Raw genomic sequence first — 16,261 nt, forward strand, 5'->3', positions numbered from 1 at the left:
GAGGATCACTGTTTTGGTGAGGTTATGATTAAGATATGAATACTGTGATACATGATTTACGGGAAAGGGGTGGAATTAAAAAGTGTTTACGTTGTCCCACTCCTTCCCTGAAGTGTAAATAACACTATTTTAAGTATTCACTGATCCTCATTTTTTATCATTAATTCATTTCATAATGTGTTCATCACCACTTCTATTGATATTTTAAATCCATTCTCCTCCTTATATATCAATGCTCTTATTTTTAACAAAGAAACAGTGAATGTACATGAGTGTGTGAGTATTCCTTATGTTACTGCGATCAGCTTCCTTTAGCAGATTCTCATAATATACATTGCAATGTCTCCTAAAGTTATGTATACCACAGTGTGTGTCTGTTGTGTACCTGTGGCCTTTTCAGGGTTGTTACACATGAAGCAGAGCCATCCTCCTTCCTCCTCGCTGTAGCCGAACAGGTCAAAGAACCGTACCTCTTCTAGCTGCATCTGGAGACTGTCCAAGTCCTGGAGAGAAAACAGACACATTTAAACTCAACAAAAGCACTTCGATTGCATTTGAGAATCCTGATTTTACAGATTGAGGTGTTATTTGTTCTGTAACAGAGCTGCACATGTACATTTTGTTTAACTTCACATATGCCTGTAAAGTCAAAGCATTGTAACTGGTTACTGGTTCCTTTGTTTTAGGTTTTTTTTGTTCTGTTTTGTTTCACTATTTTTACAATATGTTTAATAAACCACACCTCCTGCCCTTACATCCTCAGTTCGAATTATGAGAAACTCTCCTAAAAACCCTTGAACCCATTTGCACGAACTAGGGCATTACTGACTTTACTTTTTTCAGACTGACTTATCTGTCAACAACGCCGAAGTCGAGTCAACAAGTCATATGATGATGTCATCACACTGACAGCGGAGGAACAACACAGACACACAACTGTTCAACAATGAGCGACTTGTTTTAAAGCTCACTGTAACATTAACAATGTACAGTAAAGCGCAGAATAAAAAACTAGCAAGACACAAGCATCAACAGTCCTTCTCAGACATTTAACCAAACAAAACATAGGCTAACACCTTGAATTTTCTTTTAAATTGAAGTGAACAACATGAAGTGAACAAATGCCAAAAGCTTAAGACAGTAGCAGCGAAGATGCACAGCATGTTTTAGAGAAAAGAGCACATTAATGAAATAAATTAAGTGCATAATCAAAACACACTGGCTGTCGAAACTATTATTCAGTATCGGTCTTGCTTGCATGGTTCATAGCACATTACTTAGACCATAGTTTTCTTCATAAAATAAATGGAAATTAACCCTTTCATGCATTAATTGTGAGAACCTTAGTCAAGATTTTTTTCTCCAGTGTTTTTATTCCTCCTTAGGCATGAAAAAAACAATGCGATCAAGTTTTTTTTTTTTCTGTGGGGTTACAAAAATATCCATGCATTTAATTTTTGAAGTAAAGAAACGTGTTTAAAACCCAACATCAGAGAGGGATATGAAAACAATGAAATAAAAACATGTTTAATGCTGCTAATCTGATGTCTTCTCACATTTTAACATATTCTAATGCTATTAATTCGTCACTTCATCAAGATAATGTGCAAAAAAAACCTTCTTGTGTAACAAATGACAATTGATTTACACTCAAACATGTTAGTGCAGATCAGGTTTATCAAGAACAGCAAAGTTACAGTAATGGTATGAATGTCAGGATGTGAGATGATGTGTAAGTGTCCACTGTGTTGGCTGATAGGGAACTAAAACAACTAAACCCATTAATATACAAGAGAACAGCTGGAGAATAACTTTCCACTGGAGTGACTTATGCATGAAAGGGTTAAAGCCTTCAGAACCGCAAACCAGCACCATTCAGAAACCAACTTAAGCTTGTAATAAAAACACAATAAAATTAGAAACTCACCAGCTTCTAAAAATAAAGGGTAAATCAATTAATCTGTCTTGCTGTAATATTCTTAGATCACAATTAACACATGACTTGTCGACTCTTCCAAAGTTACATCAACATGTGCCACAGATGTCGACACATCAACAAACCGGCTTTTCTGTTAATGCCCTAGCATGAACATACACAGACTCAATGCCCAATACTAAAAAAAAAGACACATTCAAACTTTTTTGCAGCCCACAACGGCTCTATACTCATATAAGCCATAATTATGTTTGTGCATCAGTTTTAGTGCATTAGAGGACATTTCTATAGGTTTAACTATGTTTAGTACGGTGCTATTTAAAACTGTCAGATAAAATAGAAAACAGGAAATAGATTAGACTTTATATGTCAGGCTTTAAGTCATTTAATCAACCAGCCATGATAGTTGTACACACTTACATGCAAATGCTGAGGGTCCATTTGTTTTAAGATGTACTGCAAAACTTGACAAGTTACAGGCCTTGAATCAGTCTGTGTGTATGTGTGTGAGTCAGAATAGAAAGTAATGGAAACCAAGACTCCATTACAAATCCCAGAAGACCCCCTGCACATGGTAAGACTTATACTTCCCGCTATACAAACACACTTCAGTGACACTTAAGCCCTTGGGATACGACATATTTATCTTAAGTTGGTTTGGGGAAGAAAGCACAGTTTAAGTAGATGATAGATTCCTGTCATCGGTCAGACACTACAGCAGCGTTCTACTGTGAATGTGTGCTTGTACTAAAGTTAAAGCCAATAGCTGTCGTCATAAACTCACCTAAACGCATCTTCTCTGTAGGAGATTCTTTAAATCGCTGATACGTGCTTTGACCAAAATCTCTCTGAAGTCCATTTACAGTTTAAGTACCTTCATAAATATCAACATGCTGTGGCTGGGTGCTCTGAATGAATTACACATTTGCTGAAGTACTGCCATGATTTCTAATGATCCATTTAAGAAGAAAATAGTATTAAATACTGAGTCAGAACAGCCAGAAGGAGTCATATTTGGAAAGAAAACTGCAAGAGCTAGTAAGATATCATTAACCCTAAAAGACCTAAACAGCAACAAAAGCATCTACTGATCTAAATATTTAATAAAGGTAAACACTAATCCTATCAATACAGTTAAATATTTCAGGTAAAATGTGGTTTTGCAGTTTTTCAGTGGCATCAGATATGTTTTATATGATATCAGTGGATCATCTATGTGTATTAGAGTTAATTTATTCATTTGGAGTCATTCTATATTATTCAATATATGGCTATTGTTTTCACTTGAGTTCTCTTTGTTCTGTGTATGCTGCAACTAATAATTTATAATGAAATATTTCTGATTTCTGATTATTTTGATGTTCAGATTATCAGTGGTGAAAGTGGAAACACTCATTTTCTGCAACACTGATGCACCAGTAAATCCCATATAGTTTGACAAATGACGTTTTTATGTTTAGTTAGTGATATATTTTGCTGAAACATTGACTTTTTCTTCTTTTTTGAACTGACTTTTTATGACTTATGAAAATCTACAAGATGAGTAAATTAAAAATAGATAAATATTAGATTTTCACTCAAAAATGCAAAATGCGGGGGATAATATTATAATAAATGGTGATAAATGACTTATGAAATGTTGGAGGTTAATTTGGAAGTCACCACAAATGTAGTTCAAAGTTATTTTTTAGCATGAAAGAGCATATTTGCATTGATGTATAGTCAATGTCAGAAAAGGATTTATTAAAAGAAATGACCTTGGTAGTTTTTGCTCAGTCTTGCTGACAGACGGACGGATGGTAATGAAAACATACCCTCCTTGGTAATAACAGGTAGCTCCAAAGGCGGGGCTACTAGTGTGTTTGACTCCGTGACCTTTGACCCCTCGGTCCTTGAACTTAATGAGTCAGGATGTAAAAGTGAAAGGTGTTTTTAGAGAAACCTCAAGTCCAGTCTCTACTTTGACACATATGCAGTATGAGCCAAGTATACGCATGTATTTGACTGAAGGAGTGGAAGTGCATTTAGATTCATCCATACATCAGCACTTTCTTCATGTTGTTACAACTTAAATAATTGAGGTGAAAGGTCTTCGCCTGCGGATATAGATAAACCAAGACCATGTGTGGCTGGAAGAGCCACGCCATCTGTGGCTTTATGCGAACATCAATATTGTGTTACTTTTTGGTGGACTGAAGGTATTCAGGCTTTCAAGAATCAGGAGAGAGAAAACATGGAAAATCCAGACAGTATGAGAGAAAGAAGGTGATGTAGAGGTCAGAGGGGTCACATGAGAATGAAAGTGAAATTTCAGACTTTGGAGTTTTATTAGGGGTTTTATTCAATAATGCACCAACAATGAAAGCTCTTACAGTCAAATCATGTCTGGAGGAACAAAACTATGAAAAGTACGAGGGCCTGAAGTTTCACACTGAATAATTCTGGACCAAGTTATGTTCATTCCAAAAAGTTTTGGCTTCACAGATTAAGAAATGAATTCCTAAAATGGAAGCCAAAGTAATGAGTAGTTTTAATGTTATGCTGAATCATCTTTTTTTTTTTTTTTTTTTCAAAGCACAATGCGAGGAGAGAGAAGCAGACAGATGCTGACAGACCGCATCAGTGTTGAGCAACAACATGCGAAGGAGATGAAATCAGTTAAAGATGGTCTGAATCTACAGCACTGCAAGAAATGAACCATTAACAAAGACAGTGAAGACAATAGCACATACTGTATATACTGTATATATGAGCCGCTCATCACAGTGTAACAATGCTGACAGGCATAATCCCCTACATAGATGATGGTTTTAATGATGGCAATAAGCTCCAAAGGTTGCATTTAGAGCAACTTTGCATGTGTGCAACAGGCTGATGCAGAAAAACACAAGCCCATGTTTGATTCATCAAGACCAGGAAAGTAGATTCAATAAAGAGTTGAAGAAACAATAGCAAGATTATGTGAGTCTGAAAATAATCCATCTATCCTCACGTAACCCCTCTTTACCCTTTCATTGTGCCCCCTCTGTCTTTCTGCACCTCTTTCCCTCCTCCTTCTGTCACTGTATTTAGATCAGAGTTATAATTTGATCAAGATGCAAGATAGTTACTGCGTAGAGACTAACCACAGCTGCAGTGACGGAGCGCTGCACTGAATCTGAATGTACTTAAAAGAAACATTTTATTGCATTGTTATCTTTCTACTAGTAAATGCAGCTGTGCACACTCAGTAAAACGACATACTAGCGTTAAGACTGATAATTTAATTTGAAATCCTCTTGAAACTGAAGAAGAAGAAGAAGAAGAAGCTCAACTGCACTAATGGTTAATTTGTAGTGCAATGTTTGATGAAGTCCTTTTTAGCCATTTTTCTCAGTAAGCTACCACTTAGCATTAGCTCACTCTAATCCCTTCTGTCTCTTTTGTCCAAATATAGTCACTTCTGGCACCAAAAAGCCAACATCATAACAGCTAAACTGCAAACTACTGACTTGAATAGATAGAATAGATAAGAAACCAACAGATGACGTCACTGTTCCTCTGTCCACTAATTGTATACAGTCTAGCTTTTGCTAACTACTAGCTGCTAGAGCTATTTACCTGTTACTAGATAGTTAGCTTCTAGCTAGATTAGCTTCTTGCTATCCAGAGAGTCAACTGCTAGCTATTTACCTGGCTATCGACCTGTCCACTACACATTAAAATGCATGTTATCGAGGGTATGCACTTGACGCCATCGCTACCGAAAGTACCGCATTTACGCCCACTGAGTGGCAGAAAGAGGGAGTAGAGTAGCAGCGTTGGCTTCAATACTGTCTAAACTTAAGAACAATATTTAATTTTTAAAAAATGGGAGCTGTTGTGCGATTGATTGTATGAACAGGTTTGAAAAGCAGTCAGAGCTATCGTTTTACAGACACCGAAAGACAAAGAAAAGAGAAGTAAATGAATCCACAAATCCAGGAAACCAAACCTAGTTTTGTGGATCCCATTTGGTGTCAGGTCACATTAATTTATGCTGTATTTTTGAGTAAAATCATACCTTACATTACATATTGTTTTGTCTAACGTTACTTCTTAGTAAAGCTCTTGGTTCGATGATCAGATCTTTCATGGTTTTTGTCTTCATTTTGTGATTCTGAACCTTGTGCTCCCACATGATTAGTAAACTAACTTAAACTGAGGCTAACCCACTTTTTCAAATACGGGGAAACTGGAGAATAAAACTGCGACGGAGTATTAGGGCCACATAAGAAAATAAAAAACACTTGTCATGAGTATAAAGTCATAAAATATCAATATAAAACCCGTAATTTTATGACAATAAAGTCAAAAAGAATCTCAATGTTATGAGAATAAAGTCGTAGTTCTAATAAAAACCTCATAAGAATGTCATTCATTTCTGAGATTAAAGTCGTCATATTCCGACAATAAAGCTATAATATTACAAGAATAATGTAATTTAAAAACAGGTGGGAAAAATATCATCATTTACCAGAATACAGTTGTACCCTGCTGGTCCACAGCAGTAGTATCTGTGTTGTATGAAGTACTTGATCTGAACTAGACTCAGTAAATCTCCTCAGTCCCAGTAGATCATGCATATATTCACTGGGGTCAGTCCACGGTCTACTGTAAGTGGACTTTGGATCAGTTGGTTCTGGGCCCTAGTTTTGGACCCTGGTCGTCAGTAATGATGAAACCACGTATATTTGTTTCAGGTAAAAATAGCGATGATCCCCTACACCCTGGATGTCAGGAAACGGGATTTCGGGCCACATTTCAATGTTCATGGACCACTTGTTCTTTGGTAGCTCGTACAGATCCATGTCCAGTCCAACTGTCCTTAATTTAATTTCATATTTCACATTTCCCCGGTCTCGTTGTGTTTACTGTTATACTCCGTCATGTTGAGCAGGTTGGTTTTTACCACTCAGTCTGACTTAGAGGGGCGTGGCCTGGCCTAGTGATATATGTGCATACCCTCTATATGTAAATGATTAGTGACTAGTTTCAAGTAGATTTAATTTGATCTATTTAAAAAAAAAAAAAAAAGAACACAATGGCAATGTTATATCTAATGTTCCTAGCTAACAGGATCTCAATGAGCCACAACTATCTTTAGAAGTAACTGATGGAGCTGCTGTATAATTTTTATGAAAGTGTATTTTCAGCCAGTTTCATGGATGCTTAATGAGACAATAAACCTTGATATAATCGCCTATATGGATGCTGACTATTTTAAAACCCATTTCCAGTGTCTTTAATCCTGCTAATTAATGTAATGTGGAAGTTTGATGCTGTGCACATGTCAGGAGAGGAAAGGAAAGTAGAGAGAAGCTTTCTGATGTTAAATGTGGTCTGGAGAGGGCAGACCACATGGGGTGAAAGAGACAGAGGAGGAGGAGGTGGAGGGAGGGGAGGTGAAAGCCAGGAGGAAGGTGAGTGGATGAGAAGTGGGAGTGTTGGGAAGGGGAGTGGAACAGACGGATGAAGGCAGTAAACCAGAAACAGGCTTTTGGATATTGAATTCTCTTGATCTAAATTATCACAAAAGTGGGGTCCATGCTTTTCTATTCCCATCCTGCCCCATTGTCTTTATCTAATCTCCACTTCAACTCCGTCTTTTATTTGTATTCTATCTTTAAGTATTCAGCCTTCCTCCTGTTATTCCCTCTAACTTTATCTCCACCACAGTTGTATCAACAAATGCTCTCACTGTGGGCACAAGAAAGAAAAGGTCAAACAGCAATTATTTAGTATCTCCTCCCTTGCAGACTTCCTTTATATCTCATGTCATGTATTTATATTTGTACTTCTACTCCTTATCCTCCCTTTTTTCCCTTCTTTTAGTTTGCACATTTCAGTCTTCTATCTGCCTGCCAGTAGTGCTACTAACATTCTTCATGTATCTGTGTGTCATAAAACTACTAAACAAAGTTGTCAGAGAACATACTTAAGTAACATCTCTGAAGCCTCATAAAGCCTCCCTTTAAAACTCCATTGTCAGTGTGATATAATTTATATTCGGTCTTTAATATGTAGCAGCTTTCTTCCCCTCACATCTCCTCTCTCCTCCCCTTCCTTACATAAGTTGACAAGATGAATATTTTACAATAGGTGAAAAAAAAAGAGAAGGAATGCAGTGAGAGCACATGGATAAAATAACAGGTCATGACTTTCCTTCCTCTCATGTGTTAATTGTCATTTTCATTCCTCTGTGTCTTTTGTTAGCACTTCCAAATTAACCCGTAAAGACTAAAACAACCACCGCCCACCAAAAGCATCTACTGATCTAAAATGTTTAATATTTTTAGAACTACTAATCCTATTAATATAGGTAAAATGCAGTTTGTCACCTTTTCATGGTCATCAGATATGACCCATTTGGACGTTCAGAGGCTCCGCAGTGAACGCGGAAACACCGTCATCTTCTACAACATTGATTCAACAGTAAAACCCATGGAGTTGGATCAATGACAGTAAATTAAATATAGGAAAATACCTGATTTTCACTGAATAAATGCAAAATACAGAGCATAATATTATAATAAATGGTGTTAAATAACTTTAGAAAGGTTAAATGGAGAGAAAAATAATCATTTTGGGGCTCTCATAAAAGTAGCACTGGGTCTTCATGGGTTAATGAGAAAGTAATGGTGAAAAGGAAAGTCCATTTCTGAAGATACTATGGCAGTAAAAATGGTTGTTTTTCATTCACGATTTCCAGTTTTAGGCTTTGAGGCAGTACACAGTGGTTCACTAAAACGGCCTTCTGGGGTAACTAAATGGAATGGAGCTATCATTACTTATCAGTACCATCTGTGTGCCAAAGCCAAAATGTCTCTTGTGTCTACATTAAGTGAGTTTTCAAGCTGAACCCTGTAACTGAGCTCTTCGCTGTTCTGCAATAAGCTGTTGATGCTTTCTTCCTGGCTGACTGCAACAACCTCGTGGGGGATTTGGCAACCTCAAGGTGACAACAGGACTTTAAGCAGTCACTAAGTAAAAATCCTACAAATAAATACCTACATAAACGCTTTATTAAATACGAATAGACTTTAATTCGGAGTTTTTTTTTTTGTTTTTTTTTTAAATTAAATGCTCAGAATGTATTTCCACAAAACAACAGCAGATAAAATAAACTGTAGATCCATCACCTGTTTATTTAATTCTGTAGTAAATATCATAAAAGTGTGTTTCCCAGAATGGGTAAAAGAGTTATCATTAATGAGATACCAACCATCAGCGGGAAAACATATAGAAACATTCATTCATTGATTCATTTCCAAATCAATTAATCTTGGAGTAGGTTATGTGGATGGAATAACTTATATTAATTCCAGTTATAGCAATATTATAATTTGTAAATTAATTTTTTCATATAAAACAAGCACGTCTTCTTTAGAGGAGTTTATAAATGTTGGCCTCAGCGAAGTCAATAGTTGTAGAAGGGGTTGCAACACTAAAATGAGAAAAACAACATAAAAGAGAAAAAAAAGGTCAAAATGATGTAAAAGGTGCAACAAAATGTTAAAAGAATAGCATAATATATGATATGATATATTTAAAATAAGGACTTTCAGACTCTTTTAACAGTGAGATTTTCGGTAAAAATGTATGTAATCTATGAAAATTGTTGACATATTTGTCCAAATTTGTCCCCAGGTTCTTGAGTTGAAAAACTTTGCCATAAATACATACAATGTGAGACTGAAAAGATTTTTTCATGATATCATATTAAGAGGAAATTCAATACACACTGCATTCAGTGATGTTCTGTATAACCATGCTATGTCATTTCATGCAACTAGAAATAGCTGCAAATAACATCAAATATGTGTGTTATAGGAAATATGACATCCAACTAAACGAATGAGAATAATTAGACTATACAATGAAAACATTTAATGTAATATAAGCACAGATGTATAAAGGTATCTAACATAGGTGCAGTTGATTTTAGAGTTTGTTTTTTTTGCTACATTCTGTAGGTTTAACTCCCAGCAGAATAATAAATACAGTCCTACACATCTGAACTGCACCTTGAAGGTTCTAGCAGTAAGTCTGGGCCTGTAGAGCAGCAGGAGGTTTACTTTACTGGTGACAGAGAAGGTAAATCAGAGATTGCATTGGAGCATGATCCAGTAAAGATGGCAAAGAAAGTTTACAACCATGTTTGAACTATTTAATGTCACGCAGTAGGAGTTTTCCCATCCTGTGTTTACGTGCATGTGTGTGTGACAGTACATGTTAGAAAGTGGGAAAGAAACTGCATGCCTTTGTACGGATTAAATAACTGGACTTTAGGCTTCTGTATTTAAACCTGCATGTGTTTGGCTTTATGCAAATGAGTGTGAATACGTATGCACTGATGAATAATGTGGCTGGGAATGCTCAGCCCCCATATGGTAACTATAGTTGATCCACCACAGCGCACATTCACAGAAAGACGAATGACAGCTGTATTTTCTTTGTGGGTCTAATTATTTCCTAGAGACCACTTAGCTTGTCACATTATGGAGGGGCAGCAAGGGGAACACCATCCATATGCACGTACTGAAACAGACACTGAAACACTAACATTCATGCAAACACAGACGCACTAAGTGAGAGGTTCTGTCTCATCCAGTCCACATTTCTCTGTGTGACTCAATATTTCATATACATGCAAACATGCGATAAACACAAGGAGTGGAGGTTAGTGAGTTTTGTATATAAAAATGTCCACTTAGTGTATCCTACCATTAAACTAAGTGGATGTTGATCTTAAACTTTTGCATATCTTGTTTTGATTTTTTTTTTCACTATGACTTCACCCCTTCTGCTGGAGGTACTGAGGTTGTGTAAACACAAACCTCGTGGTGGTTCTGGACTGGTGGTAACATCAGTTTGGGGTTTGGAGTTAAACTTGTGAAGCGTCTACCAACTGGTTTACTTTTCCATGAGCTGTAGAGCTACCATGTTTTTTTCGTCACTGTAGAGCTGCAGTTCAGCAAAAAAGGCATATTGAGATTATTGTGGAGAATATTGCAATAAATCATTTGAGCGTAATTGGTTGGGTATTGACAAAAACACACATATTACTGATCCTTTTGAGTTTTTGTTTTTCTAACTTAAACATACAACTTAAAAATGACTATAAAAAACACATTTCATATCTCTCTGCTCAGTGTGCCTGATTTCACATGATCACCATAAACCTTATAATCGCAGCTTTCTGTGATTCCTGCATGCAAATAAAAACAAGGAGTCAATTACAAGGTGTCTACTAATAACAAATAAACAAATAAAAGCTGGTTTTCCAATACAGGTTGGGTTTAATTTATCATATTAAACAACACAATCCAGCTATCTTCAACACTTTATTGTTGTAGATCACATTGTGTTACGTAAGTGTTTAACCTGTTTAACCCTGACCATATTTTCAGGGGAAAAACGCCTAAAAAGACATACCCAAAGTAAATGAAGAATTACTTCACAATAATAAGGTTCATATGGATGTTCTTGGTGTCTATGGACATTTAGGGACCTCACAGAATCTCTTCCCATTGTCTAAAATATTGTATCTATTACTATGCCTGAGTAAACTGTAACAAACTAAAAGAGAAATTAGAATTTTTTATCCTCGCCTGTTTTTTTTCGGCTGGATTGACGATGATATGCATAAATTAATTGTTCACGTTGGAGATTTTTAAAAGCGTATATTTCACCCCACAAAGATTAAAAATCATGTTTGAACATTAAAGTCTGCACTGAAATACACTTCTGATGTACTTTTATTAACATTAGGGTCTAAACTTTGAGCAAAAGTTGAAAAAAAACATCCATTGTCCTGATTTATTATATTTTTATAGTAGATGAATATTAATATAATTTTTTAGCCTGATAGGGCTAAAGGGGTTAATGTGTTTCTGTCTGATTTCAGTTACTGCAGTTGTGTGCGTCTTAGGTTTTCAGCAAAAATGACATTTGTAGAAACTACTGTGGGATGGCATTTACATAATAGAAGCTCTGTTAAGCAATGAACAGTTTTTATTCCACTGAAACACCAGAAAACTTTTATTTTGATGTTTCGTTTATACAAAACAATCATACTTTTACCATCATAAATAGGATAGGAATATGTCTAATTATTAAGATGAGGAACTTAGAATTCAAAGGCCTGGTACCATCTGCAGCTGAGAAAAATAAAAGCCACTATTTGAGGTAATACAGTATAGAATTGCACAGGCCAACACTCTGTTTAGGTTTCAGTTAATTCTTCTTCACATCACTGTATATGTGTGTAAATATCTGGGCTTTCAGAGCATCAGCAGTGATAACTTAGACCACAACAACAATCAGACTACATTATTACTTTATCACATAAACAAATACACAACACTACATCTATTTTTTTAAAGGGTGGTGACAGTTTTAGTTGATCATGTTGACCACGACTGAGAAAATAAAGCAGTGGTGACCTTTAGACCCACTGAAATCTGGCTCTTTGGCTACTGAGATGCTGATAACTGGTTTGATCATGAACACTCTGAAACTGTCCTTTGTGTTAAATCGCTAACACTGACATGATGTGGGTCAGTACCTTTCTGTGTGGGGTGGTGTGTTGTGTCATAGCCATAGGGAAACTGTGAGCGCCTTTAAGCTGTGTCTTCTCCCAAAGAGAGGCCAGTCTCTGGACACACTTGTCTTTGGAACATAAGGGAACACTGGACTTATTCTGGATGGAGGACAGGGAACAAACAGGGAAACAAAAGAAGAAAACAAAACACATTTAATATCACAAAACTGTCTGAAACTCTATTTAAATATTAAAATGCTTATACTAACACTACGTTCTAAAACCAGTAGATAAATATAATTATGGACACCACAAATTTAAGGCAAACATTGTACTTATCCTGCAAAGCATTTTTCAGCTTTAGATACATTACAAATTTTTTATATCTTTCATGTACAGTGGAAAAAAATACCACTTCACATCGCTTTTGAATATGTTCCTATATGAGTTGATAAAATTCTCTTACTTCTCTTGGATTTGCTGGATATTGCATTGTCACAAAGCTGAAAACAGGCCTTTTTTCTGAACCCACAAAGCATTTAGTAACACAGAGACACTACAAAAATACAGTATGATATTACTAAATAAGATGCATTGCTATAGATTAGTATAAAATGTTCAAATGTTAAGTTTAAGCCTTTACAGCAGTAAAATGCAATGTTACTGCAGCAGCAAAATATCATGTACAACAGTAGATTTTCTGCACAGAGACTTCTTGATCATATATTCATACTTTCACTTTCTTAAGGTTCTGAATTGCATGTTTTACTTGTGGAGTATTTTCCAAGTGTCATATTAGTACACTGTCTAATATCCATGGATGCTGGTAGATCCATAGCTTTAAGAGCTGCATATTTGAGCGCACCTGTAGATGCAACAACATGATGTGGATCCAAACATGAGGCTGTCGACTGGTCAGGTTGAAGCAGGACTTGGCGTACAGACAGTAGTGTCCCTTCAGAGGACAAGAGAAGGACAGCTTGGCCACGCAACCTCGGTTAGAATCTGTTAAAAGTAGAGCAAGGCAAAAATCATTATCAAACACTGTACAGTTTTAATTACAAACTCAGTCATATCCGGTTATTCCTCTGAGTCTGTGTGTTGTTCTGCTTCTTGCACATATGGGTTTGTGTAACCTTGGAAACATAGTCATACAGTGATTTGTAGCACGCAAGGACACGTCTTTTTTTTCCCATCATCACCTCCCACGAACCTTCACGTCTCAGCCAAGGACAAGGAGTTTGTTAGAGTGTCTGTATTTCACATGGAAATCATCTGCATCAGAGCAGTGATTAAAATGAGACTCCATAGTGTTCACGTAATTTACTGAAGGACAGTAAAATGAGGAATAAAAAACTGAACTTTGTGTTGGTAATTGTCAAGCGATCAATATATAAACACAAATCAAGACAGGTTCAGGTCGAGTAATGTCTGTAATTGTCATGAAATTACTGATGTGCAAATTCAGTCACGTCAGTATTACTTTGACCGTGTGAGTGTCCGAGTCTCAGCTACTGTCACAGCAGGTGACAAGAACCTGTCCTGGAGATGTGCTGAGTGGATCCTGACCAGGAGTGACAGGAGTGGACGTACACAACACTTTACTGGCCACTCAGTGCTGATCTCTGTTGTTTATTTAACTTTGATGTGGTGCTGCGATGAGCTTGGAAGTGCCGTGTTAAAGCTGTATGTGCATGCCTGTTTACAGTGGTGTTCACTTGAGCGTGGCGTGATGACTACTGATGATGACTCAGTGTTTTCACAGCCAGTGGTCACTGTGTAAAACTCACACAACAACAACAACATGTTGACTTAAAGTACTGACGCACTACTGGATTTTGTGCAAGTTGAGTACAGATTAATTTGCTGTTAACAAAGAGTCATTTAACCCTTTCATGCATAGTGGTCACTACAGCGGACAGCTATTCTACAGCTGTTCTCTTGTATATTCATGGATTTTGCTGTTCTTTTCGTTATTTTTTTGTTTTTTGTTTTTTTTTACACATATCTTTATTAAAGTTTTAAGACACTACATGTCTTTTCTGACATGAATTGGTGACATTATGTAGATATCTCCTGAGGATAAACCCCCAGAATCACAAGCCTTCCCCACAGTTTTCAAAAAAATTATCAGTAAATACATGTTTCTGTGTGTCAAAAATTAAACATGTGGTGTCCAGCTGAGTGGATATTTTTGCAGCTTCATGAAAAATAGGTTCATAAGAATTTTTTTGTCATTATAATTTTTTTAATGTATTTTTACTTTTTTTTATTTTTATTTTTTTTATTTTAATTTTATTTTTTTATTTATTTTTCAGAAGAAAATTTTCTATCACATTGTTTGTTTTCATGCCTAAAGAGGAATAAAAACACTCAGGAAAAAATTTTGATTAAGGTTTTCATAATTCGTGCATGAAAGGGTTAAAGAAATGGTGTCTGTTATTTCTGAAGAATTACACAAAAATGTAAATAAGTAAGTAAATTTTATTTATAGAGCACTTTTCACAGACAGTCACAAAATGCTTTACCAATTCAAATCAGAATCAAGTGGCACATGTACTGTGCCTCAAAACTGTGTCTTTTTAACGTCACCGTGCATAAAAAGGGAAATCCTTTGACTTCATAATAAGCATAGAAATGTGTTTTATGCAAAACACTTGGGTTTGATTTAACTGGAAAATAAAGTCTTCTGTCAGGCACTGAACAAGAATTGTGAAAACTGAACAGCTTTGAATATCCACAGGAAACTTTATTCAGTATGTTGATTTTTATCTGTTTTGCGAGGACAACGTGTAGCTGTGGTAGGTTTGTAGCTTCATAATGTGTGCTTTTAGCAAATAAAATGTTTTCAATAACAGTGTTTTATTACCTGTATGTCTTGTTCACTGAGACATCTGCGTTAAATTCTAGTTAAATGAATCAGAGTGTGTGTGTGTGTGTGTGTGTGTGTGTGTAGCTCCTCATGTATAACCTGCAGTGTGTGTGTGTGTGTGTGTGCAGCTGTTCACTCATAAGCCCATGTATGATTTTCTGATTTTCAGACTGTTTGTATCACTGTTTGGCTGCTTATTTAATTCACGTGTGTGTAGAAGTCTGGACTGAGGTAACATGTCCATGTCCATGTGCGCTCTTTTGTGTAATCCTCGTCCCATGAGGCCGAGGTCTGTGGCTCATGTGTGGGTCAGCCAGCAGCGTGATGACATCATCCAGCTGAGACCACTTGTGACATCATATCCTAAGTGCCCTGGGGTTGATTCTCATTAAGAGACTTAATACTATGAGAGTAAATGAACCAATTAGTCAGTGAGGAATGGCGCGCGGTGTATGTGAATGTTTAATATCTGTGTGTGCGTGTGAGCTTCATAATTATTTACATTCATTTTCAGATTTAATCAATTACACAGAGGCCAAAGGAGGAGTTTGTTATTTTTCCATCTCGGTTCCTGTTTTAGTGTGTGCATACATGTGCGAGTGTGTGTCGCATGACTTCTGGCTGCCTCTCACTTCAATGACATTAAGGCCAAAAGGCGGAGAAATAACATCCTCTCCTGTCAATCAGATTATCATCACCTCTAATGCACCTTTTTGGTTGTTGAATCTGGTGCAGCGTGACTGTATGTGTGTGTGTGTGTGTGTGTGTGTGTGTGTGTGTGTGTGTGTGTGTGTGTGTGTGTGTGTGAGTGTAAAGTTGTGTCTTTTCTTGATATGACTGGTGGATTATAGTGGTGTCCATGTAGGTGGGGGTGGTTGCAGATGGCTCA

At 36.5% G+C, this 16,261-nt stretch overlaps 1 protein-coding gene across 1 annotated transcript in view; it reads right to left on the reverse strand.

The window, feature by feature from the left end:
* Window positions 1-16,261, reverse strand: part of veph1 (ventricular zone expressed PH domain-containing 1) — a 131,009-nt gene that overhangs the window by 25,857 nt on the left and 88,891 nt on the right. Inside the window, exons 10-12 of the mRNA XM_030152999.1 lie at window positions 13,366-13,505; window positions 12,525-12,659; window positions 386-503 (exon numbers count right to left, since the gene is read on the reverse strand). Coding sequence (XP_030008859.1) covers window positions 386-503; window positions 12,525-12,659; window positions 13,366-13,505 — 393 coding nt within the window. The remainder of the gene's footprint in view (window positions 1-385; window positions 504-12,524; window positions 12,660-13,365; window positions 13,506-16,261) is intronic.

This window comes from Sphaeramia orbicularis, chromosome 13, assembly GCF_902148855.1.
Source record: "Sphaeramia orbicularis chromosome 13, fSphaOr1.1, whole genome shotgun sequence".
NCBI lineage: Eukaryota > Metazoa > Chordata > Actinopteri > Kurtiformes > Apogonidae > Sphaeramia > Sphaeramia orbicularis.